This window comes from Canis lupus, chromosome 32 (genome assembly GCF_048164855.1).
Source record: "Canis lupus baileyi chromosome 32, mCanLup2.hap1, whole genome shotgun sequence".
In the NCBI taxonomy this organism is placed as follows: domain Eukaryota; kingdom Metazoa; phylum Chordata; class Mammalia; order Carnivora; family Canidae; genus Canis; species Canis lupus.
In genome coordinates, this window is record NC_132869.1 from 7,980,099 (window position 1) to 8,007,277 (window position 27,179).

A 27,179-nucleotide genomic window follows, 5' to 3' on the forward strand; every position below is an offset into this window, starting at 1 on the left:
TATAATCTCCAGGACAACCTTGAGGCGAAGTAGTTTTTCTCTCACTTTGCAGAAGCAGAAACTGAATCTAGTAGATACTGAGTAAAACTGGGACTTGAGCCCATGTCTCTCCACCTCCAAACTGCCCTTTTCAGTATAACCCCGACCTTAGTGCACAGGCCTCTTGACTCACAGTCCAAGATTCTAGACAGAATCTCAAGCAGAAAACAAGCACTCACGACAAGGTTTTCCTTGAATCATCCAATATAATTATACTTGCTCAAAAGCAAACTATGAAAAAACTGGGCGACATATGTAGAAAATCAACAAAAGCATGTGGGGCCTAAAATATAAGAATTACTTCCAGACTCTTTACCTGTGTGTGAAGACCAGTGACTTCCCCCAAGGTCAATCTCATCCTAAACAAGGAGTACAAGCAAAATGGACCCTGATTTAATCATGGGAAACTATTCACCACATTAAGTAATTTCCCTTATTAGGTTTGCCATTCGTTGAAAGACCTACGTATACACTTATTTTGTAAAGATAAATAACATAATGAGAGGAAATGCCATCTCCAAATTCTGATGCTATGTGCGTAACTGAAGATAACATTAAGAATATGACAAATTCTATTTTAAGTATTATCTTAAAATACTACCTAGAATAAGAATCTAAAAATTTAAGAACCTACCAATAACCAAAAGAATTCTAAGTTTGAGTCGAGGGTCCACTGACTTACCTAAGTCAATGTTGTATACAACTAAATGTCAGTAAAAGAAAACAATTTTTACTATCTCTTAAGGATGTAAAAGGGTTTGATCAAATGTATCAATATATTCAAAATAGCTCATTTATCTTCAAGTGCACATCACAGAGTCAATTAGAACAAGGTTTTGATTAATATCTCCACCTTAAAAAAAAAAGAAAAAAAACACCAAATCTGCGGATTTGTTTATTGATTGAAAAGTGGACCTACTAGGTCCAACTGTTAGGTGGTTGTATAAATGATAATCCTTAAAATGGAAAAGCAGGGAGAGGAAACCAGGAACCAGCTAAGTATAACACAAACTGTGAAAGATGCTGTGATGGAAGTAGAAAGTGCTACTGGAGTGCAGAGAAGGGGACATTGGCCCACACCCGGGCAATCAGGAAGGCTTCCTGGAGAAGCTGATATTAGAATTGGATTTTCCTAGGTAAGAATTCCCTAGGCAGAGGAGAGGCAGGGACACACTTTCTCTATGTTTCCAAGACCTCACCTTCCAGCCAGCTAAGGGACATTAGTGCCGCATATAGAAGGGATACTAAAATGGTTCCCTTTCATTCTAATGAGGAACTGGATTTTAGTGATGTCTCATAGTTGTTTTCTTGCTGGTCATCAGAAAGGGAGTGAATGGTTCAAAACTACAGAGGGACAAATTTGGTAGATGAAAATGTTTTATATTATTGTCTGCTGTGACATCAAAATATTTTTAAAGGCCAAATTAAAAACAAATGTCAACATAGGAAGATGAATCCTCCCACTAATCATGCCTACCCCACCTCCCCTCTTCCCACCCCCCACAAAAAAAAAAAAAAAGAAAAAACAACAACAAAAAAAAACAATAAGAATTTCAAGAAACTCTCTGAGGGTAGAAATAAGAAAGAAAGAGGAAGGGAAAAAAACCACATGGCATCATTATAGACTACTCTTCTGAAGCAAAGTAAAGACAATGAAGGGAAAAATAGAACACGTGTATTACAATGTATAGCACCATACGGCTGTGTTTGAGGCTCTGGAGGGCTTCGACAAGTACTGTTCAGCCAAAAATCAATTGAAAAATCAGCATGATAACAGAGCATGAGTTGCCCTATAATAGCCTTAAGACCCCCAAGGCTATACAAGTCCCTTTCATCTGCCATAGTGCACTGACTCAAGGGGAACCTCACTTCCCCTCCCTGAGAACTATGCCTCACTGTCTTTCTAACCTACTGTTTTGCCCTCCCTTAGAAAGTGGAGCTGCCAAGGACCAATGATGATTTAAAGTGGTTTTTTAAAGATTTTTTTCCTTTCTGCCTTATTCTTTATCTTTTCTTGCTATGTGCACTCGAATTCAGCCGACGGTATTAGTCACAGGACTATTCCCACAATATTATATGGTCAGGCATAATCTCCGAATCCCCTCATAATAATACTGTTTTTTTAAATGCCTTCACCTACAGACATGAAACTGCCCCTTAATAAAATCAGAGTTCAGGCTTATGCAAATGTGGCATGTAAGCAATTCACAGCATTGTTATAAATATACATATACAGTTCATTCCAAGATTTCATCTCAATATTTCTTCAATCACTTCCTCACAATGTCTGGTTTGTTCAATTTATATTTCTACTTGGCATTTGGTGCAAACCCCCAAAGATAAGATACATCTGTCCCTTAGTCACAAATCTTGGCATTTTTACCTTAACTCAATCGTAAAATGATTGGTTGAATATTACCTTGCTTATTAACAGGATTTCCTCATAATAAAATATTTTATTGCCAAACTTCTGAATGTGACACAAGATGTACCAACTCGGTAGTGACATACCAAGGCTTAAGGAGGACATATAAACACCCTGACTCCGTGTGAGGGAAGGAAAAGCTAATTGGAAGTCAGCTTCCTTGTGATTATCAGCTTGTTTATGGGGAGGGAGGACTCCTCTGAATGGCACTGTAAATTCATCCCTGATTATGGCATTAAAACCAGAGTTCATTTCCACGAGCTCCCCTCAAGCCCCCCACCCAATCCATTTTGTGTAGTTACAAAGGGTTGTGCACTGTTTTCAGGGAATGACAGGTTTTCATGCTTTGATTTTCTCCAGTTTCACGAAAAATTAATCAGTTGCACAAGCCAGTTGTCAGATTTCACTTCCCTCATGGCAGAAAGCACACATATTCATTGTCTGCTATAAGAATAAATTTTAGTAATTTTCCCCATGTCAATATGAATATTAGACTGACCCAATTAATATGAAATTCTTCTTTGCTGCTGGAACAGACAGTGCTACAGAAAGAGCCATTTGCACAACCTGTTCATGATTATGGGCCATAAGGACACAAAGATGGCACACACATTTGTGGACCATCTGAATTCTTCTACGGAGCGGGGAGGGGGAGGGGGGAGCGGCATGACGTTAGCGTGACTGTCGTGGGTCATGTTTTTTAATCCGTAGTATTGGACATGTAACACAGCAACAAGAGCTGATCATTTTGTTTAATCACCTTCTGGATCTCTGCCAGATGGTCTCTATTGAGAGCGCCGCAAACAGAGAGAGATGAACTGCATCTAACACGCCACCAGAGCTTTCCCGTAAATGTCTGAGAACTGATTCCAACAAGAATTTAGTCTCAGAGCAGAAAGGGATACATTTAAAAACTATGTGCATTAACTATACTTTTCCCCATAGAATCCTCACTTGGCATGAATAATTTACCCACTCTTATGCTAATGGGATCATGAAAGTATCCCTGTGTCTTTAGAGCAGCTATTCTCAGCTTTCAGTAATTACCCCACCCAGTGAAAATAACATGGCTTCTGCACTGAACGGCAGACTAGTACCTGACAATCCGGAGGAGCATGGCTGGCAGTGGAAGGGTCCAGAACTGGACACACAAAGCCCTGTGGCCCAAGGAGGAGCAGAGCCCATCCGGGAACCCGGGCCACGGGGGAGGAGGACAGGGGAAAGGGCGAGAAGACACATTGCCATTGTCGAGCTCTGCGTTCCCTTACTTACTACCAAGACTGGACTTCTGATTAAAAATAAAGTTCCTCTTTACACCACTAAGTGTAAAAGATGTTCACGACAAGTTTTGAAGAAAAAAACAACAGCAAAACCAATATACAAGAAGAACTCGAGGTATCTTTTAAAGCACATCTGCGTTAAGTTTTTATTTTATCAGAATTGTGTAAAGCCTATATAGTGGAAAATCCTCTGCATTTTGCTTTTTTGGAGGGAAGATGGATTACCAAAAAAAAAAAGGGAGGGGGGAGGAGAGAGAGGAAGGGAGGAAGGGAGGAAGGGAGGAAGGAAGGAAGGAAGGAAGGAAGGAAGGAAGGGAGGGAGGAAGGAAGGAAGGAAAGAAAGAAAGAGAAAGAAAGAAAACTCATCTTCGACCTCTGTCCACAAAACTCCATGTTAGGTAGTTCACTGTGTAAAAATTATCAGGCTAAAACATCTGGGAAAGAAAGCTATGAAACAGCAGGGAACGTGGCTGGTTTATTGTTTATCTTTTGTTTATGAGGCAGTATTCAAGTTTAATTACTACTCTAAATTAAACTCTAACTGGCATCACGAGACATCCCTTTACATGACTAAGTTAAAAAAAAAACTAGAAATCTCAACTCTGGGTTTTTCAAGTAAGTTGATACATATAGGAAGAAATTACTCAAAATTAACAGCAATTATAGAAAGCTTTTAAACATTTATGGGCACTATTACATGCTCCTAGAGCGTTTATTTATTAGAAGAGTTTAATTTTATATCTAATGGTTACTATTCTAAAAAGTCGTGAGAAAATCAACAGAAATCATTTGGATGTTTGCTGATGGTTAAAGGATGGTATTCTTTTGACTTTATGGCCGGGGTGGGGGAGGGGGGGTGGAGGGAAGCGGGCAGCAGAGTAAAAAAATGCAACATATTCTATATACAACAGCTTCTTCTATGGGAATGTTCAATTATCAATTACATTCTCAGAGATTTTTTTTTTCTTTGATACAATTAGGAAGACAGGAAGGAAAAGAAATGTCATTTACTTATCATAGCAGTGAGTGACCAGTTTTGGATGAACTTAGCTCTAGGAAAAATAAAAGTTAAAAGCAACTCGCAAAAGATTATGCCAGATGGCATCTGTCATATTGTATTTAGGGTTATTTTAAAGAAATTGCCGCCACTATGAAAACATTCCATTGACAGAGTTTTCCTAGACTGAATAAGAAATCCCAGTAGAGCAGAATCAGGACCCACCGTAGGTCGGTTGGAGGTTTTTCCTCCCTCGTTTAAATGTCTAACTGGAAGATTCTGGTGGGGGAGAAACCTATTTCATACCTAGAGTATGCATTATAAACTCATTAAAGCGTAATACTCTCTTAGATGCCTGCTTCCCTATAAACACGTTCAACATAAAGGGCTATTTTTAGATTTCAACACCATGACTGGTGAAGAACTGCATAATACATAAATAAATATCTAGCTATAGAATAATAGTCCTATTGGTCTGGTTCATCGTTGAGGACGTCAGTGGGAGGGTTTGGTCAGTGACAGAGGGCCGGGGAATTATGCTGGTTTGTAGAGCCCCATGCCCTGAAGGATTAGAGACATATAGATGCTAGTATGCTAATGTATTTAGGTTAAACTGGTCTGGCAACAGTATGGTTAACGTGCGTGTGGTGTTCAGTGTGAGCTCAGCAGTTACTGGGCCAACTGTCTCGGTATTTCTGGGAATCCTGCCTATTCACAGTGCAGGGATTGTTCAATTGCTGCAAAATGTACAAAATGAATTTTACAAAAATGAATTGTAAGGAAGGCCCCATTACAACGATTTTACAGCAAAGATGTCAACATCAATTTTTCTTTCATGCATAGCTAATGATTAAAACAGCATATTCCATTTGCCTAAGACAATTTATTTCATATTGGCACATCAAAATATTGAAATACAAAGTTATCTTTACTCTACCCTTTTTATTCATTGCTGCTGAACCCATACCATTGTTCAAACCCGGAAAAATAAAACAAACTTGGCACGAAATACTTAAAACAAAGGCTCATCAATATTCTCCAATTTGTCAACATCTCAATTACAGCACTGGAAAAAATGTAAATTTCATGTGCTCTAAACACTGAGGGGTCTATTCTCTTGCCAATTCACATGCGTAACTCCCATCAGCGTTAATGGGAGTTACACAAACCCATCAATAATAATAATACTTTGTACATATATTGTGCCTTTCATCTAAGGCTCTCAAAGTGCTCTATGAACAAGGGGGCTGCTTCCTAGTCTTTACTCTGGCAAAATACACAATGAAATACAAAGCAGCTTTTGACTCAGCAGGTACAGAATTAGGGACCCCAAGCCTTATTATCAAACCCCATTTTACTGATGGGAAGCCAGACACAAAGAAGGCCAGTTACTGCCCCAGAGTCCCCAGTCTGTACCTTAATTCTATCCCTGAAAAAACAGATTTCTTCTTCATTCTAATGTGACTAACAAGACAAACTCCCTCCCTTTGGCTGCTTTTAGCAAAAGAAATCAGAGTGAATGAAAATCTGGTTCATATTTGTATAGTTTACTGCTAGGCATGTGCTGTTTGAAAGATATAGTAAAGTCAGGTTTTACATTTTACCAAGTTTGTTTCTTACAATATTTTTAAAATTTGATTTTCTTCCCCTCTATTTGGTTCGTTGCACAAACACTAGAGAGGAAAAGATGACCTTTCACCTGTGTAACTATAGCTCTTTCACTATCAAGTCATAAAATGTGGTATTTTTAGGTTCCAAAGTAAAGATGTGTATGAATCATGTTAGTAAAAATATTCACAAAAAATATAAAGTAACATAAATGCATGTATTGTTTTATAGCATATGGCTATTAAAGTTTAATTTAAAATGTGTATGAAAACACTGTATTTAGTACAATTCATCCCTATTTTTTCTGTTTATCATAATTTGTTTTGAAACTGAGTCGTTTTACAGTTTTCCATATGCCTGTTGTGCTAATAAATTCTGAATACGCAAGAAAACTCTTTTCTAAACTACGAACTTGGTTTCCAGTGAAACGTTATAATATATTTAATACCAGAAACATAAATTTCCGTCCTAGGTTTTCCATCCTACATCAACCCTAAGATTTAACCTAGGATAAGCATATGTGATTTTAGTCAATAACTCTGTTGACTTTGCCTCAAGCAGATAATTAATCTTTCCCACAGAAAGCTACTCCGGACAATTCAGTGGGCCCAATTTCAAAATACCTTAAATACATGTTTCGAAGACTAATAATATAGGCCTGAGTGTGACAAAATACATCCAAGCCAGGCCTTGAAAATTTAGTCTGCTTGTAACAAACAGAATACCCTAAAACATGTGTTTGGGAACCACTAATGTGGTAAGCCAGGTAGGAAATTCTCCATGCCAGAACATTCCCCATTTCACAGGAATCGTAACTTTTTTTTGTCCCTCACACTTTAATACAGTAACATGACTGACTTCCCACTATACTCAGGACACATAAGCTACCATGTCCATTCTTTAATCCCACGGAGATAGGATAAAAGGAACAAAATCCTACAGGGATCAAATCCTTCAACATGGGATAAGTGGGTGCAGCTACCCACAACAGAGAGGTTTGTGTACCTCGCTTTAACCCAGGGTATCCGGCTCAGAACTTTTCCCTTTTCTGGCCAAAAACAACAAAACAAAACTAACCAGAATACTATAATTCCATGCCTTGCCTGTTGCTGTAACTCTTCCCAAGCTCCAAACCCCAGGGTCTTCTCTCTCCCCCTCCCCTTCTCTCTGGTCCTTTCCTGCTATCTCCCCTGCCATAACTCAACCAACCCAACAGAACCAGTCAGTTTTAAATTTCAGTTGGGACCTTCGTGACCTGTTAATGAATCTACAGAGAGGAGAAAAACTCACAGTGTTGAGTTATGCCTGGTGTTGCTAGCTGACTTGGAGTCAGAAATGCTTGAAGCGTTAACGTAATTGCAAGAATGTGAAAAATGAAGCGCTGGGCTCCTGAGCAAAGTGAAAGGTCAAAGCGAGCCTCACACACAACAAGTCTTTGGAAGATAGCCTCATTAGACCATTAAGTCTGCTTCTCTTTTCCCCCTCTTTTGTCCAGTGTTTAGGGTGTTTTGTTTTTATTAATAGATACATTTCACCCTTTGTGCTACAGCAGTTAAAGGTGGTAGGGAAGGTGGAGTCGTTCAAAGCTTCCCAGATTTAACCGCACAGAGAAGTCCATCACCATGACATGAAACCACAATTAAGCCATTGCTCTGCAGATCCAAAGAATTTATGTACACCCCATCTCCAACACACCTTCCAGTTTGATTTTCTCATGTGCAATCTAACTGGCCTAATAAAGACAGTAGGTAAGCCTAAATAGATCTAATTCCCAAGTTTTTCCACAATTTACCACCTGAGGATTTTCATTTCTTTATCAGTTGTAAACAACTCAGATTCTAATTTGGACCTATTCACAGTTAATGACATCCTAGAAGAGAAGTTTCTTTCTATACTCTTCTTGAATACTAGGAATCCAACATCTGTGGCCAGAAACTTGGAGGAATCAAGGCACTCACCCTACATCAACCACCCTCTTTCAAATGGCATATATGACTACAGCTCAAGCTGTTAAACTGTCCTCCACTTGGAAGACTATCTAATGCTTAAATATTGTGGCCATAAACACAGTCATAATAGAGATGAAATAGACCTAGGAGATCAGACACCATCTAATGTAAAATATTAAAAAGTAAAATCTATATACTTTCCTGGCCCACATTCAATAATGCATCCTCCTTTAAATTATCATTTTAGTTATAGAAGAGTCATCCCTACCAATATATAATTGCTCTCTGTGCAATAGATGAGTTTTAAATGGTAAAATTTATTCTAAATCACGCTCAGCTTCCTTGTCATCTGCAGTTGACATCCCCCTTGCCCTCTGATTATTCTAACTTTTAGGATCTGTGACAAAAGTCACCATGTCAGCTGATGGAAATGGAGACAAATGATCTAAGAACTTCAAAAATCCATCTTCCCAAGATAAAATTCCATATAAAATTCACACAGTACTTCTAGAGCTCATAGGAACATATTTTGGCATTTTATGTGCGTTAGAGGCATCATTGCTTGATTACAGAGAAGTCCTATAGTCAATATTGCAAACAAAATCTCCTGCTTATAGAGTAATTCCAACTAGTGCATAATAGCAGCAAAGTAAGCCTGTCATTCTATTTACTCACACACAGAAGTAAAGTGTAGATAACCAAATTTATAAAAGAATTGGCAGAACTAATCAATTGTTATTGTAATGTCTACTTAAAGATTAGACATCTCACTTTGACTTTTTTTTTTTAAGTAATATAAGTTGAGAGGAAATACGTACCAGCTCTCTACCCTGCCCCTCTCCTGTTTACAGGGAGGTAGATGTGCCGATATCACAAAATACTGAAGTTATTTTAGTTACATCTACTTTGTACAAGGAAAATCCTTGACCTTTTACCTTGTTCACTGCTGTTGTCTCCACTCTGGGAAGCATGGCCCCCACTGGAGGGCCCTGGGGTGCCTGCTGAGTGGGTTGAGGTTGCATCATCGTGATCTCGCCAGGATGCAGGATTCTGATGTCAGGATGCCAAGAGATTTTTCCACAGTTACCATTTCGGCCATAAGTGAAAAACCAACAGGAAAGGTGTAGAAGTGGAGACAAAAAAAAAAAAATGTATGCATGTTAGTATTTGCAGAACTATGCATGTATCGATCCCACACTTATGGCATGTTGTCTTTTCAGCGATAGGTAGCAAAAGTACAAAGAGAGTCTCTAGAATCTTGATGAGGTGATGGTTAGTTACATCGGTGTATACATTACATGTGTTTAAACTAATTGAAACAGACACTTAATAGGGGTGCTATTCCTTCACACAAATTATACCTCAATAAAGTTAATTTTTAAAGTCAGGAAAAAAGAGCTTTTTACAAATCTAGAAGTCAGGTCTACTCTTGCTGTCTTAATTGGGGCACACTCTTCCAAGAAAGAGGCCAGTACTCTTGGATACTAATTACAGAACATCTTCAAAACCCAATGACTCCCTTAAAAAACAAAAACAAAAACAAAAAACCACAGATCCAAGTCTAGGGTAGCCTTTGAATCTTTTGGATGCATTGACCTAAACCAACCTGAATGAACTCTGAAAATTATCAACTGACTATACAACCAGCAGATACAGTGATACTCATGAACAAAATGAAACAACTATGAACTGTCAGCCATCTGACAAACTGGACAGGACTTTCACGTGAGCTCCATGGAAGCTTTACATTCACAGGGCAGTGCTTTTTTTCCTGGAAGCATGACTGATTTCAAAGGACATGCGAGGCAAACAGAAATTATAGCTCATGCTACTTTGCTGAGTGTATTCTTCTCCTGTTCCTCCTCCCCTTTCCTGATCATTCCCAATCCCCTGCTGTTGCTTAAAGGAAAACAGGAATTCTAATGTACAGGAAGGACTTTATCAGCACCACATGAAGGCAGGCAAGAGATGGAATTTCCTCTGGCAGAAACTGAGAGTAGGAACAGTACATGAAACAGACCAGCCTTAAGGCCAGAGCTGTACACTTGTCACCTGCATGTGATGACTTCAACTAAGCCCAAAGATCTCCTGGGAGCAAATTCTTATGTGGGGGTGGGGGTGGGGTGCAGGGAGATTCTTTGGGAACAAAATAAAACAACATCAGTCTCTCAGACTATGCAATTCCTTCTCATAAGAATTGGTAAATAAGGATTCAGACATGCCTATAGGCAACATGCAAACATCTTGACCATCTGAAAGCAATCTTGCCATGGTGTCATTATATATAGTTTATCCAGAAAAAGAAATTCCGTCCATCATTTTCTTCTACATCAACTCTAATGTATATATAGAATATAAAATTATATCAAAATAAAATCAAGAAACCATTGTGAGACAAAAATAAGGGACTATTCTTAATTGGGACAACAACAACAAAGCCCCCTTTTCTTCCCTCTACAGGTCTACAAACTGACTGCAAATTCACATTCAGCATTTTTGAAAGATGATGAAATGACCCCAAACTCTATAGATCAGAAATATCCATATCAATTAATGGTACTGGCACTGCTACCAGACAAGCAACTGATTCAAAGTGAAAATCCTAAGCAGAAATCTTATGGCCATTAATACAGCACAGGCTTGGATATCTAAAGGTATGTTTTAGAAAGCAGATCAGAGAATAGAGTAGAACAAAATGAAAATCAAGGTTCTGTGTTGTCTGTGTTGGGACAAAGTCATGCCTGTGATTCTTCTTTTTATTTAAGTTAGAAACCACTCCCATAGTTTTAAAGGCAAATAGAATACAGGGGCTCAGGATGCCTGGGTGGCTCAGAGGTTGAGCCTCTGCCTTTGGCTCGGGGTGTGATCCCGGATTTCCAGGATCGAGTCCCAGATCGGGCTCCCTGCACGGAGCCTGCTTCTCCCTCTACCTGTACCTCTGCCTTCTCTCTGTGTCTCTCATGAATAAATAAATAAAATCTTTAAAAAAAAAATACAGGGGCTCTTCAAGCTTTGCAGCCTCTTCATGTCAGCTGTTCGCTGGATGGTAATCAGATAAAGAGCTAGAAGAATTACGTGAAAAAAAGAAAGAGAGAGGGAAGAAAAAGAAAGAAAGAGAGAAAAGAAGAAAGAAGAAAGAAAGAGAAAGAAAGAAAGAAAGAAAGAAAGAAAGAAAGAAAGAAAGAAAGAAAGAGAAAGAAAGAAAGAAGGAAGGAAGGAAGGAAGGAAGGAAGGAAGGAAGGAAGGAAGGAAGGAAAGAAAGAAAGAAAGAAAGAAAGAAAGAAAGAAAGAAAGAAAGAAGAGAAAAGCATGGCATGAGTTGGTCCTACAAGAACACTGGCTAGAGCCTTCTATCAGAAAATGAAATAACTGAATCACCTTGGCCTAGGCTAAACTTCTCAGTGTATACAGTAAGTGATGTTAATTTTATGCACTGCAGGCTTTTTATTAAGCAGCTGCTATAAAAGCTCCTTATCCCTCATGAAAATTACAATAATTAACCACTAACATCTCAACCATGTTTTAAGGTAAATGTCATCCAACAACTATTATATCATCATTCAAATGAAGCTGGGGCAAATCTTTTGATTTGGGCACTACAGTGACTTGAAGCTGCTGCTCAAAAGGACTTCCTGCAACTGAAAATACTGGTTTGTCCTGAACAGTCAAACCTGTGCCGAGTTTTTAAAGACAGACCTTATAATGTACGATTCACTGTAACTTCCTTCAATGGTTTTTGGAGGGGGTGCTTTCTAAAGCGAAGGGGTGAAAAATTACCCATATAAGCAAATATTACTTTAAAGGCAGCTGATGCCTCTGAGCGACTTGGGTCTTTGGTTTTTCTGCCAGGTCCTAAAATTTGCTCCTGTTTACTATTTAACATACCATGCCCCTGTCTCTCCTCTTTCCTCCCTCACATCCTCAAAAATGCTGTCCCCAACAAGTGTCAGAGGATGTTTATTTCCATAGAGTGTCTCGAGTATCATGACCCATTTGAGAGACTGACACAAACTCAGGAGTACTATGGCATTCATCTCATTTGAAAGTAGAAAAAAAACAGATGGATTTCCCTGGGGCTTCAGGGCTGCGGAGTTACCCCAAAGTTGTCCATATCCAGCTACACCATGGTGACTTGATCATATCCAAAGACAAACGCTGATAATCTGGTCCATAAAAAACTGTTACCTTCCTGGTCATAAAAAAAACCACAACCTACATGGACAGATAAAATATAACCCTTTACCCATAACACTGTTTTTTTTCCCCCTAGACTGAAATATTTATTTGTATCACAACCTCTTTCTTCCTCCCTAGATGCTCTCCAAATTTACATCCTTCAAGAATAACTGCCTGGCTTTCTGCCAAATTATATGCAGAAGTTTAGTGAATTTTGAAACCAAAGTGGCGGATGAAAGCAGGTGAAACACATGATGTATGTACAAAATACAGAGAAATGCTCTCTGAGTGTGGGTGAGCACTCAGGTACATGCATTCCACTACATGCGTCCTGTTCTCCAACCGAAGTATCATGAAGACACCCGAGGGCAAGGAGTGAACATGTTTCTATTCCCAGTGGCTTTAATAATTGGGAGTCAAATATGGTTCTCTTCTTGCTCTGACGTAATTGTGTTAAAGAGCAGTGTTAGCAGGAGAAAAGCAGTGAATACTGAGTGGAACACAATAGAAGGAGATGGAAAATAGATATAAGAAGCTAGGTCTCCAGGGGCAGTATTTTCTATTTGCTGGGCTACAGACTCACAGCTGATAATGCAAGTTGTAATTAATATAAAAGCATGAGACAAGATGGGGAGTGCTTGTAGTAGCGGGGCCACAGGAGATCACTCTGCTGCTCTTCTCTGTTTCTCATTTACACACAGCTTTCCCTAGAAAACACAATTCTGCCAGTGTTTTCTCCCTTGAAATTAAAAAAAAAAAGAAATAAGAAAAAGAAAGAAAGAAAGAAAGAAAGAAAGAAAGAAAAGAAAAGAAAAGAAAAGAAAGAAAAGAAAAGAAAAGAAAAGAAAAGAAAAGAAAAGAAAAGAAAAGAAAAGAAAAGAAAAGAAAAGAAACGAAACGAAACAGCACCATCACTGGTTTTTGCTAAATCTGGGAAAGAGCATGGATAGGACAGGAGTCTCTGGGTATAGGAAGCAAAACATGCACGTGCCTCTTTTGTTGAGATTGCAGATATGGTGGGAATTGTAACATTTTATACCACTATGGCATTGCAGTGGGGACCTGCCCATAGGAAAATACTTAATAAGTCCTCGTGAACTGGCGGTATTGCCCTGTTTAAACGATCCCACAATGCTCATGGTTCTCCCGTTGCAAAAAGACAATGGAGTAAAATGTATGAGTGTTTCTAAATAAATACAAAACTGACTGGGGAAGTAAAATGTATTAGGCTTCAAAAAGAAAAAAAAAAAGCCACACTACATACGGGTTCTATCTAAAATAATCCAAAACTCATCTTAGACCCCAAATGAAAAGGTGATTCAGTGGATGTGATACAGGAGAAAGAGAGCATTAGATTCGAATTATGACACTAGGGTGCCACCTCTAACTGAATGGGCAGCCTTAAGCAAGTGATGCACTTCATTTCCCTGGGACTGGTTTCCTTTATCTCTTTAAAATTAAGAAGTTAGGCCAGATAATCCCTAAGGTCACTGCTACTTCTTATTTCTATTATCAAAAAAATACTTTAAAATAAGTATTTGATTTGCTAAAATCTACACTTCTAAAACATGATCTATAACACCAAGTCAGAATATATATATGAACTTAGACAATAGAGTAGTAATTCAGAATATATGCTTGTAGGTAGAAAGCAATAGTAAACATATATAAAGATATTTTAACCAGCAAATGAAGCACACAAAACTAATTTGACTCAATATGCTTAAACAACAAAGGCAAAAGATATGCTTGCATCACCGCACGTAATTAATATGGAACACATTCCCTATGACTTTATGATGTTTTAGTACCTAATTAACATTGTGCAAAAAATAATTTTTTTGAATAAGATGAGGATTCCTATCATGAGCTAGTCAAGCCTACAGAAGTTAAAAACGTTAATCATATGGTTTGAAAAAATGTTGAAATTTCAACTTCATTATTCTAAAGTTGACATAAGAACTCAAGAGAACCATGTATGCTTTCATAACATGGACTCACTCTTTAAAAATGTAAATAGAGCTGGGGTCTTTCCCTCATCTCCCTGCTTCCACCTTTATTAAGCTTCGGGAATTAATATGTGAGTAACTCTCAAAGAAGTGGCAAGTACTCTTTGCAAATTCCAAAAACAAATACCAAAATTAAAAAAAAAATGAATCCCTCTATTTAATGGAGCAACTTTTAGAAAAAAGAGAAATTTCTTGTTTTGTTGGTATACCATCGCATTATAAAATGTTTCCAATAATTCTGAATTGCGTTGGGAAATTCCATAAAATGTTCAGTCTGAAAAAAATAGGAAATCAATTTTTAAAATATCAAAATTTTCATCTGATAGTGAATGTCAGTGGTTGTCAAGTGTTTGTTTAATCTCATCTCATCACAGTTACCCTGCAAACATACTTCAACTGCACAACCGAAGTAATTTAAATAATATAATTCTTTTGAATGGAAAACTGACAGAAGAGCTATCAACCTTCAGAAACTACACAACAACCAACCTTCAGAAGCTACACAACAACCAACCTTTAGAAGCTACATAACAATAACAACAGAGAACTCATGACCCCGCCATGTTGCGCTGGTGGACAGAACTCAGAGACAGAACTTTCCTGGAATGGGTCCCTGGAGACCTTGGATAACACACCACAAGGTCTAATCTCAGAATTTAAGAGACTATCTGATAAAATAAATCATCTGTATTATTAATATTATTAATATTATTATCAAATCCCATTATTTTCGCCTTGATATTTTATAATCACCTAAGGCTACTACCCCTCACCTTGCTGCCTAATCCCTGCTAGACGTTGGCCTGTATTCCATCAGCGACAAGGTTCTGGGGATTCTCCCCTCAACTTAACCCATTTTTAAAAGCTGTATATAGATCAATAAACTTGACATATTCAGAGAAGCAAAAAAAAAAAAAAAACAGCACATCTTCATTTATAGAGCTTTCAACATAGAAATTAACATTTTTTTATTAATCGTATTATCAGAGTTAGACAATTTTAAGGCACCTGTCATGAACTATTAACAGATAAAGTTGTATTTTCTTTCCTATCTTTAATTCATCCGAAAAGAAATAAATAAATAAGACGAGGTCCTTATGAACATTAATTACAAATAATGATAGAGCTGTATGCACTTCAGGCAAATAGAGCTTGGCTCAGAGAATATATTTCAAACAGATATATTTCATTTATCTAACACTGTTCTAGAGATATGTGAGATCTTTGAATGAAAATGTAAAGATATATTTTATTTGGCTGCACTAGATTTAAAGGCTAGATCTACGTAAAGTAGAAAATGTGGATATCACCTATTATTTAGAAATACTACAGACTAGGAGAAATATGAATATTCCACAATAGTTTTCAAGTTGGAAAGTTTTTTTTTTTAAAGAATTGGTTTCTTGACATGTTTATTTTAAACATAATAAATTTGGATGTCTGGGAAACCTAACATGACTTGCAGCTGGAAAACAGAGTTCTATTTCCTTTAACCGTCTTATTTTCTTCTTCCCAATATTCCAAAGAATACTGTAATAGTTGTTTTCTACCAATAACAATTACTCTCATGTAGAATAAGAATATAAAATAAACTATATTATAATATAAAAACATAAGTATTCATCATGGATTTACTAAAAACAAACTAGGAGCCAATGTGGCAAATTTCATTTTCTATTTAATTCCAAACTTTTTTTTTATCATCATGCCCATCATGTAAATGCCGATAATAAATGAACGGGTTCAGTATATCTAATGAATGTAACATATGAAAGGTTAGGACACTCTGGTTGTATTTTTATCAGTGTTACATCAGATTATTTACATAAAATTACAGAATGTGAAATCAGCATGACAACAGCCTGATTTACCATGTAATAGTATATAAAACTCATTCTTAAAAGCCTGCCAAAAATACTTGCTTTCAAGATATTTGTAGCAATTACTTTCATTTGATTTTCTTTGCAAATTTTTCAATATGAAAATAGAAGTCTATTTCGGCACCTAATATCTTGTTCCTGACACTTTTCTCTCTGCTTTCCACTACACAAAATTACACATTTATTCTTTTATTTCACTCTCTCTCTTTCCTTGCCCATTCCTTCCTTGAACACACACACACACACACACACACACACACAATGCAGCTTGATACCACTTAATAAGTATAGAGGTGTATGTGTTTTGGGGGTGTCAAACAGCTGTCACAAACTGTCACCTCCACAAGAGAAACCTTGGCACACAACAAATTAAACTACACTTCTTTTTTAGCTGTCATTATTCATAGCCAATAAGTTGAAATGCTCTCGGCATTTCATGTGCAAATAAAACCACGAGGAAGCGCAGCAGATCAGAATGGTGGGCCAACAGATAACACAGAGAAAACAACACGCTGTCTCTGTCCTTCTGAAGTGGCTCATCATCACCCCTGCCCCAGCGTGCACCAAATGAGATCTAGCCTGGGGCAATGTATTAAATATGCATATCAAAGCAAATGAAAAAATAAACCTGGAGATTCAAATTGGACACATTTACATGCTGAAAGTGTCCACTCATACCACCTTTCAGGTAGTAGTGCTGCAGTATTTTCCCCTTTCTGGTGGGTGGTGGTGGTGGTGAAGGGAGGGTACATTTGCAGGAGAGGCAGAAACATAAGCAAATTCACTTTGGAGGGAGATGCCTTGAAAATGAACATATAACCCATGCACCTCTGGTACAAAAAGATAAAAAATGGTGAAAGCCCCACAAGGTCTTCTTTCCCCTCCTGCATCAAATTCAAGTCTGCAGCAAATCTCGTCATTTCCCCCTCGGTGTGCCTGGCGGAACAAATTCTTGCTTCCTTTCAAAACAAATAGCAGGGGGCTAAAGTAAAAATGTTATAGTTCAGATCTCCAGGAAATAAAAGGCTTTAAATTATGATGCCCAATGAGGTGGCAAGCCCTCATGGGTTCAAAATAAATCAGTTGTCATCTTTACTTGATTGGGGGCCTGAAAGTGGAGCAACAAATGTTACAGTTGACTCTTTTATCCAAAGATGATGATTGTTAAATTATTAAAGCGCTATCCTCTTAGGTGCCACTTCCTTTCTGAGTGTAATTTAAATATTACGATAGTTTCATAAATTGGCACTATCATCCAATACCCTAAACAGCCTAGTTTATCTCATCTCTTCTATGTAAACATCTACATGTTCTAGTTACACATATCCACTTGAAAAACAATTGCCAAGAAACTATCCTAGAAAACCAAGTAGTCAAGACCCCTAGAAATGTCACAAGAAATGTTTCTGCAGATAACTGTGAACCTCTCATTCTATAAACCATGTAACTAGACGCCTTCCCATTCCTCCAACATTGCAGAATGTATTTGAATTGAGAAACAGGAAGTGATGAAAATAAACAAATAAATTACAACAACAACACATATTTCTAAGGTGGTGTCATGCCTTGTAGACAACAATCCTCATCATATAGCCACACAGCAGCAAGTAAACTTTCATAGCTGCTTGCTGCACCCTTTTGATTTTAGTTATTAATACACTGAAATACAAAAGAGCCCCTCGAAGTTCCCCCCATCATGATGGAAAAAGCCAAGAATAAAGGTGGGCACAGGAGCTTTCAACGCCATAGTATTTATTCTGTCTCAGAACTAGACAACCAGGATTGAGGTTTTTTGTGTTTTTTTTTTTTTTAACTTTTGTTCTTAGGCTGGCTTTCTATACAGTACAAAGGCTAATAATTAAAATATATGATTGTGTATTTCAAAACTTTTTTTTTGGAGGTGGGGGGAGATAAAGAACCTCATAGAAGGTTTATTCTCAAGGCATCTCAATCCATTCCTGTTAACACCCAGGAATTGGGGGGGGGCGGGGATGCAAACTGCCTTCAAGCTTCGAAGCCTGTTTAACTCCACAAAGTGTTAAATTAATATTTCAGCCAGCAAATTATTAGACTATAGCCTATATCGCTTAGGTTGTAAGCTCAATTGAATATAATCTATAGACGCCCTGTCCCCCACCCCCAGCTTGAGTTCCTATAAATAAACTGCTGTTCACACCCACTCTTTAACCTTGCCACTCTTGCCTTTCCTACCAGCTGCAATCTTTCTTCTCTTTGCTTCTTTTTCAAATTTTCAGTCTCACTACATATGCTTTTTTTCTTTCTTTCTTCTTTTCTTTCTTTCTTTTTTTTTTTTTTTTTTTTTTTTTTTTTTTGCATCAGAGTCCCTAGATCAGTTCCAAAATAGGATTAAACAGGGAATAGAAAGAAATCTCCCATCCTGGCCTGACATACACAGTCATTCCTTACTACTCTGTCTTCATTCACCAACTGTTTAAGTGTTAAAATTCAACCACTAACCTATGGTTACTCAATCGCAGTTCCCTTCAGCTTTGTGTATTACATTGTGAATAATTGTTTCATCAAAGTTACTGTCTTTTATTATGAAGATGCTTCGGGCACTTGGCAATAAGTCCATATACTGACAATAAGTTTCTACAGAGCAAAAGCTCAGAGAATCATAATGTGTTCACTCCTTTTATTTCGAATGCAATGCAAGGTTGCCAATAATTCTCAGGATTGTCACTCTATGAGACCCTGGAAGTCAGCAGCCCCCCTCCCCAGTTCCTCTCATCGTTCAGTTCCACACACACCCCCCCCACCAAGCTCCCAAGCTAGCTGACTTGCCTCTCTGTCCCTGCTGCACTGATTACACAGAGTTGAGAAGGCAGAGAAGGCAGCAGGCACCATATCAAACAGACAATTTGCTAACACTCAAGCCACCAAATGCAGGAAACTTTACACATGAAGAGCACAAATCACTCTATCAACTCCCTGGTCTCTTTGGTTCGCCATATAAATAAGAAAGGGGGCCAGGAAAGGGCAAAACGAAGAGGAAAGGTAGGGCAGAGGTAGTGTGAAAGGGAGAAAAGACACCCCCCCCCCAAGAGACCAGATCATTTAAAAAGAAAACTAAGTTTGAGCTCAGCTAATTGTTACAAGTTTTTTTTGTTTCTTTGGTTTTTTTTTTTTTTTTTTTAATGCTTTAGCCAGGGGTCTCAAAAGAACGCCAAAGGGCTCTCAGACTTACATGGTCAGCGAGATTTGTAGAGGAGCCTGAAAGTTCTTCGTGATCTGACTTGGAGCTGCCGTCTCTTTCATCGATGACAAGGTCGATGGGCATTTTCCCCTTCAAACAGCTAATGTACCGATGGCAGAAGTTATCACACAGTTCGTGGACCTAAAAAAGGAGGATTCATGGTGGAGGGTTTAGCTTGTATTGTTCTTGTTATTGTTTTGTTACATTTTTAAAGGGGGAAAAATCAGGTTGCAAGGTTACATGTGGAAAGGGCAACAGTGCAATGTCTTCCAAACTAACTCTAATTAATGGGTGTAATACTTGAAGGCAAGGAAACAATAGAGCAATTGTTGCAGCAGATATTATTCTCCAGAGACTTCCCTGAGCAACAAGTTACAATAAAGAGAGAAAAAAACTGGACTGGAAATAACTGGGTTCAGACTGGGAGTCCAAGGGGGAAAATCCCATTTGATGATAACATCAAAATGTTAAAACACTGGAACTGGGAATAGCATTGGCATTTGCGATTCAATAAGCTAAGAGTTTTGTATGTTTCCAGGGGAAAGTGATTGAGCTGCAGAGCAATGTAAAGACACCCCAGCGAGGATGATTCCCTCTACTTGCACCTAACACTTGGTCTGGTCTGAGGGTGAGCTAAGCTAATAGAGATGCAAGCAGGCTGAATGTCCAGTAACACAAATGGTTTGCTGCATTTCAAAATAATCCTGAATGCCTGGGGAAAAAGGCGGGAGGGGGAAGCAGGCAGGGCTGTTCTAATTCACCCTTCCTCTGAGACCCTCCTTAAGGAGCAATCCGAAGGACAGACGTGGTAACAAAGTTGCTCAAAACCTCCAGGTGCTCAAAGACATCCCAAGTCAACTAAGAAAGGAGAGTGGCTAAATCAAAATGGGGAGTGTCGTTTCCTGCTTACCTTTTCTAACTCCAAAAGATGAAACCTTAGTACTTGTATTGCTTGTATCATCTGAAAGAAAAGTTTAGAGTGTGGAGTTAAGGCTCTGTGACTCAGAAGTCCTGAGTGGGGGTGGGGTGGGGTGCTGAGGTTATTGAACTGGGGAGAAGAAACAGGCAAGTGGCCACGCAAAACCCACACATTGAAAAATCGTCAGAAAAAACAAATGATTACTGATCATCTCTGCTTCATTGGCCACGGGGTAGGAATCAGACTCAACCTGAGCCGAAGCATCTAGTATCTTTGCCCCCTGTGTTCACTGAGCTATTTGTAAGGACTGCTTTCCAAGGCCAGGCCTTCTTTCTCCGCCAGTCTTTAACCGTCCCCTCTCTCGACCTCAGGCCAAATTAAAAAAAAAAAAAAAATCCGCTTCTTCAGAGAAAGCTTTTTAGAACAGCACACCCTGCGAAATCCGTCCTTACTAAAGAAGGAAATACTCAAGATGAATGGTGAAGCAAGGCCTTTGAAAACGGATTTAAGTACTTTTAATATTGAAATTGTGCAAATTAGCAAAAGAATCGCACCTAAAAGTGGCCCGCGCCCGCATGCCCCCTGCGTCCCTCCCCCATCTCCCCGCCCGCCCTCCGCCGCTGCGCCAGCGGTGACTTCCTTCGGGTGAGCTGCCGGGGGCTCGGCTGCCTACCCTGGCAAACGGTGGAAATCACTCACTTCTCGCAGCCGAGATCTGGGACTCATCCCCTGCTCGCAATCGGGGCGCTGTGTCCCCGCTTGCTGCTCCCCGGCCTCCGCTGTTCCGGAGGTCCATCCCCACCTCTCACCTCCCATCTCCCTTGCGGGGGGCTCTAAGCTGTTCCCTTCCTCCCTGTCGCTCCCGAGCTGCAGAAAGAGGGCTCTGCTCCAACTGCCCGGAGTTCCGGGGGGACGGTGGGTGCTTCCAGGCAAGGGCGGGGGGCGGGCAGGCTGGGGAAAGGCAAGAAACGGCCAGCCTTACCAAGTTGTCCAGCTCTGGATTCGAGGAAAAAAGTGGCTTTTCGGCGCGAACCTGTAAGAAGCAGGGAAACCCAAAGTGAACTACCACCCCAACCTAAAAGAGGAGAAACGCCGCCACGGACTACACTGTGTGCGCGGGTCTATGGCGGAAGAGCAGTGGCCGGGAAGAGTGGAGGGGCTTTGGGAAAATACAGGAAACAAACCAGTGCCCTAAATTAGTGGGTTCGCTTGAAAAAGTTCTGGGGCCTTCTACTCCTCGCCCTACTACGGGGTGCCTGGAACTGCTATGCCGTAGCTGGGAACTCTGGGCCGTTCTCTGGGCCGAGCACCCCCTTCTGCAGCCGTCTAAGGGGCCGTGGCTCTCAGCCTCCCTCACCTTAGCGCCCGGCGCGCACCGCCCCATGAGGCGCCCAGCTTCCTACCCTCCCAGGCCCTATCCCCAATACTTGTTCAAGTAGCTGCAGGCGGGGGAAAAGGCCAAGCCCCAGATTAGGAGCAGGTCAACTTTAATTCGAGGGTCGAGCCCCTGTATTCCTGGCTGGGGGGAAAAACAAACACCCATATTTATCTCCGCTTCCAATTCGCCTCCAGGCTCAGGGATGGGGAGGAGGCGAAGAGCACAGGCTGGGCCAGAGGAACAGATCGGGTGTCCCTGCCTTTTCCTCCTCTTTCATGTACTGCTCCGAGGAAAGGGGAGGGGGAGTGAGGGTCTGCAGGAGGGTGAGTGGGTCAAGAAGGTTGGACCTGCTTGGCGAAGACCGCGATGTCCTCGTTGAAGGAGTCGGAGGAGCAGACGTCTCCGCCGGCCACTCCGGGTTCCCGGGGAGTGCAGGTCGCCAGCTCGCACTTCTCAAAGACCAGAGCTAACAGAGGAAACAACGGGTGCCTAACGGGCAGCGCCACGCAGAGACACACACACGGAGACGGGGTGCAGAGGGGAAGGAGCAAGAACTGTAATCAACAAGTTTGGAGGGTTCGGATTCCTTCTTTAATAAAACAGGCACGCATCACACTTTACAACCCTTCCTTAGCCAGCCGAGCCTGGGCCAGAAACAGAAAGGAAAAACGGCCTGGCCCTCCCCCTGAGCTCAGGAGCCCCTCAGATCGAGACGGAGAAGCCCCTGGCCACTTCAGCCCGCCAAGTAAGAAAAGCCTCCGTTGGAGGTAATGAAACATCCAAGCAGCTTAGGCGGTCTGGGGCTCGGGCTGATCCAGACCCAATCCCCACACTACGGAGACCGCCGAACCAACCCCCTCATCCCCAGCCCTGGCCTCTCAAGAAAGGCACACTTTGTGGAAAAAAAAAATTTTTTTTAAAGAATTGCTTTAACTCTGCAAATTAATGGTTATTTCGAAGGAGGCCGAAGGCTTCACCTATATATACACCCGAAGCGTTATTTCCTACATCTAAATCGGAGAGAGTGCTCTTCCAACCTCTTCACCCTCTTGCCTTATAAACTTGTTTGCTCTACTTCTAGTAAAGCCCTTGTGTGTGGGGGGGGGGGGGGGCAAAATAATAGGAATGTGAAACGCGGAGGAGCTTCCTTCCAAAGACCACATTTCTCCAGCAGGCAAAAATAAATACATCGAGTGTTAAAACTTGGAAGTGTGCGTGCGCGTCTGCCCTTTGTGTTCCTCGGGGCGGTTTAGCTACCCTTCGGGATGCTTGCGGCCTCCGGCTTCAGGCTCAGTGGCCGTTTACCGAGCGTCCCCTCCCCTCGCAAACCGCCGCCTTCCCCACCTACTCTATAGCACCAGTGGTCCACTCTGGGACCGTGCACCTCCACGCCTCTCCGAGTTCTCTCAGAATATAAAATACGTAATTTCTAGCCATCTTCCTCACTCCTCCTTAGAGCAGCTCTATGCAAGCACCAAGTCCCTTCCACCCGGGGGCACGTCAAGGTCTACCCCCTTTATTTACAGAGAATTAAGAAGTGGGTGATTAGGACTTCCTGGCCGACAGAAGCAGCTCTGATCCCAGCTCAGGCTGCATTTAGTGACTCCCAGACTCCCGGTAGGAAACAGAGGAGGAAAAAAAAGAAAGAAAGAAAGAAAGAAAAAAAAAAAAAACCCAAACCAAACCAAAAACCCAAACAAACAAACAAGCCAAAAACAAAACAAAACAAAACCCAAAACAAAACCCCAAAGTTGCTCCTTATCGGTAGGAAACTTTCTCCTTCGTCAAGGCCTCTGTTAGGGGGCCGGGAAGGACCAGTGCTGCGTCCTTTGGCCAGGAATCCCGTCCTTGGGGAGAAGGCCCTGGCAAAATTCTCAGGACTCAAGTCACTCTGGGCGGTGGGGTCCGGAGTGACAGGGTCGTGGGGGCGGAGGAAGCCTCATCTTTCGGGGACTTACACTTAGGCGACGAAGAGCAGGCCCCCGTCTCTGTCCTTTCTGAAGGGAAGGCAAGCGGTTCCCACCCCCCTCCCCTGCAGAAATAACTCCCCACTCGGTCGACCATCCCCTCAACTCCCACAGAGACGAACACACACTCGCACTCACAAACGGCACGCTGGGTCGGGAGGAGGGGGGTTGGTTTACCCATAGATCGCGTCCTTGTCCCGCTTCAAGGCGTCGTTGACAGCGGATCCCATGCTGGCCGGCATGACATTGGGGTGCGGGGCGTGCGCGCCGTAGTGCTGCGTGGCGTGGAGCGGCGGCCCGTGGTTCAGGTGGTGAACCGGGGGGATCGGCCGCGGCGCGTGAGGGTCTCCGTACATGGAAGCAGGCACCCCTACTCCGTCCATCCCGCCGTAATGGGGCAGCTCATCGTACTGTCGCGCCCGGCCAGGGGAGGGGGCGCGGGAGGTGAGGGAGAGCCGAGCGGGAACAGAAAGAGAAGCCGGGAGAAGGAAGCCGGAGAGAAGTGGGAGAGGAATGGGGAGGGGGTGGGAAGGGAAAGGGGAAGGGAAGAGGGGGCAGGCAGGCAGGAGAGAGGGAGGGAGGGAGGGAGGGAGGGAGAAATAAAAACAAAGTCAGAAAGGAGAAAAGTATCGAGCACGAGTTGAACACACAGAAACCAAACCAGCCGAAACAACGAGTTGAAAGTTGCGGGGCGGGGGGGCGGGGGATGTTCTTAAATTTTAAAATGAAAAAGTCTGAACCGAGAGCAGCGTTTAGAGGAGGGAGAGGGGAGCGGCGAGGCCAGGGGCGGAGGGGGCGCCGGGAGGTCCCGCTCGGGCCGGAGGCAGCAGAACCGGAGCGAGCCAACCGAGGGAGAAGTGGAGTTAGCGGAGGAGGAAGCCCCGGATCCCACCCCCAACCCCCCTTCGCCTCCTCCCGAGGATCCAATAAATCAAAAGGCGAAATGAAACAAAATAAAGAGGAGAAAAACGCTAATAATCAGGCGGAGAACGCCGAGGACGAGGGAAGGCTGGGGCCAGTGCCTCCCCGGGGGCAGGGAGCGGAGGGGAGGGGGGAATAACGTGAAAGTTACCAGAAACATTATTTAGCAGCGGATTCCCTGCGTCCTTGTCAATTTCAGAGACAAAACAAGCAGCCCAGGCTAGTCTAGGCGGCGGCGCAGCGGCTGCGGCAGCGCGGCCCCAGCGGCGGCCCCGGCGGCGGCGGCGGCTCCTACGCAGCCCGTGCCCGCCCCGAGCCGCGGGAGCAGCGGCGGCAGCGGCGCAGCAGCGGCAGCGGCGGCAGCAGGAGAACCGGGGGAATCGCGCTGCTGGGGTAAAAGCTGGAGCGAGGCGAAAGCGTGTAACAATTGCACACGCACACACACACCACTCACACGCACTCGCCGCCCGCCCGCTCGCACAGCGCTGGAACACGCGCGCCCAGACACGCACACACGCACGCACACACACACTCGCACACACGCAGAGGCACGGGGGGGAAAAGCCGATGAATAATTTTGCTGCTATTTTCTTAAATACTGGCCGCCATCATCAAGCAGCGAGCAGCAGCAGCGTTGAAGGGAGAGGAGGCATCGGGACAGGCCCCTCTTAGGAGAGGATTTATATCTAGGTAAGTGTTGGAGATTTAAACCTACCCTTTGCGCCATCAGTCTGCGCTCCAATAAACTCCTGGATGTGTCGTATATTTAATATCCCAGTCCGGATAAGAAAGTGATCTAGGCTGAAGATTCCTTTTTTTTTTTTTCCAAACCAAAAAGACTTCTCCCAATTCTCCAATATGTTATTTTTTAGGGGGAGAAAAAAAGCCCAGGCAAGACAACGAAGAGTTTTTTTTTTTTTCTGTGATATTTCTTCTTTTTCTCTTTTTTCCTCTTCTTCCTCCTCCTCCTGATCTTCCTCCTCCTCCTCCTCCACCTCCTCCTCCTCCCCCCTCCCCTCCTCCTCCTTTTCGGTCCTCCTTTCCCCCTCTTTCTCTTCTCTTCCCCTCAGTTGAAAAAAAAAAAAAAAAGAAAGAAAAGAAAAAGAAGAAAAAGAAGAAAAAAAAAATTGTCAAGCCCCCGAACTGAAGGTTACGAGCGGCCCGTCAGCAGCCCACATGTAACCGAACTGTCGTGTTTCATGGCTTTTTGCCACTCCAGCTGTCAATCAAAGCCCGGAATGTCAAGGTAGTGAATGAATGATGGTTGATGATGATGAAGAGGAGGAATCTTTCAGACCCGTTTTTTTTCTTCCAGTAAAACTCCGCGAGGGGTTTCTGCTTCTTGAATTTTTTCCTCCCCCCTCCCCCCCTCCTTTAGCTCGGCCCCCGCGGTATCTCTAATGTGATCCTCTCTCTTTAAAGTATCGTTCAAAGAAAGCAGAGGGGAAAAATCAAGAAAAAAAACGAATAGTTTGCAAAAACTGGACTTCCTCCCCCCCTTTCCTGGTAGGTATTTTGTCTCTCCCTCTCTCTCTTTCTCGCTCGCTCGCTCTCACTCGCGCTCGCTCTCTCGCGCTCGCTCTCTCGCGCTCTCTTTCTCTCTGGGAGATGAGTGAGTGTCAGTAGGTGTTGGCAGGTTGGCTGCTGCCTGGCTTATAGAAGAGCCTCAGTTTGGCGGCGCGGGTCGGCGGCGGGAGAACGAAATGACGGAACCCGGAAGTCGTGGTGGCCATAGCCCGTCGTGCGGCGGAGACACATCCCGGGAGTGGGGAGCGGGAGCGGGAGCGGGAGCGAGGAGGAGCGCGCCGCGCCGAGCCTCTGATGTGCAGCGAGTGCGATCGGACGGCCCCGGCCGGGGGGCGGGGGGAGGGGAGGCAGGAGCCCGGCGGACCCGAGCAAATCAGCGAGCCTGCTCCTCCGCGGGGACGGCCGGGGGGGGGGGGGGGGGCGGGGGAGCCGGAGGGAGAGGAGCGCGCGCGCGCGCGCGTGTGTGTGTGTGTGTGCGCGCGCGTGAACGGGAGCGCGCGCATGCGGGCGTGCGCGCGCGAGCCAGGAAAGAGGGAGAGAATGAAGAGGCCAGGGAGAGCGCAGAGAGGAAAACTGCAGAAAACCACAGGGAAAGTACGGTACCGCCTCAGATCTTATATATATATATATATATAATTTTTTTTTCAAACTTCCTTCTAGTTCATTTTCCCATCACACCGGGCTCAAGCCTAATGGGGTCGCGTCGGGGACGTTTGGCATGGCGCTCTTGCTTTTGTTCCTTTTAATTTCGCGGGCCCCCACTCCTCTGCCAGGCGATTCCGGCGTCCCTGAAGGCTTTCTGCTCACATCCAGGGGCAGCAGGCTCTGCACACCGTCTCACTCCGGAGCTAGAGGGTTTTTGGTTTTGGTGGTTTCTTTCTTTCTTT

At 42.6% G+C, this 27,179-nt stretch overlaps 1 protein-coding gene and 1 long non-coding RNA gene across 20 annotated transcripts in view; one reads left to right on the forward strand and one right to left on the reverse strand.

Annotated features, from left to right (window-relative positions):
- Nucleotides 1-26,617, reverse strand: part of MEIS2 (Meis homeobox 2) — a 205,465-nt gene extending 178,848 nt beyond the window's left edge. For 3 of the 16 annotated variants that reach the window (XM_072808347.1, XM_072808341.1, XM_072808339.1), the window contains exons 1-7: nucleotides 25,481-26,615; nucleotides 24,022-24,254; nucleotides 22,225-22,366; nucleotides 21,482-21,532; nucleotides 20,491-20,541; nucleotides 19,572-19,721; nucleotides 9,234-9,348 (exon numbers count right to left, since the gene is read on the reverse strand). In XM_072808347.1, coding sequence (XP_072664448.1) covers nucleotides 9,234-9,348; nucleotides 19,572-19,721; nucleotides 20,491-20,541; nucleotides 21,482-21,532; nucleotides 22,225-22,366; nucleotides 24,022-24,254; nucleotides 25,481-25,492 — 754 coding nt within the window. In that variant the 5' untranslated portion in view covers nucleotides 25,493-26,615. Of the gene's footprint in view, nucleotides 1-9,233; nucleotides 9,349-19,571; nucleotides 19,722-20,490; nucleotides 20,542-21,481; nucleotides 21,533-22,224; nucleotides 22,367-23,835; nucleotides 23,957-24,021; nucleotides 24,255-24,916; nucleotides 25,131-25,219; nucleotides 25,259-25,480 lie in introns of those variants that run through there. The other 13 variants (XM_072808350.1, XM_072808348.1, XM_072808340.1 and 10 more) reach the window with 8 other exon arrangements.
- Nucleotides 25,073-27,179, forward strand: part of LOC140622688 (uncharacterized) — a 56,942-nt gene continuing 54,835 nt past the window's right edge. For 3 of the 4 annotated variants that reach the window (XR_012022382.1, XR_012022378.1, XR_012022381.1), the window contains exon 1: nucleotides 25,073-25,455. This is a non-coding gene — a long non-coding RNA (uncharacterized lncRNA). Of the gene's footprint in view, nucleotides 25,456-26,770; nucleotides 26,887-27,179 lie in introns of those variants that run through there. The other variant, XR_012022379.1, reaches the window with a different exon arrangement.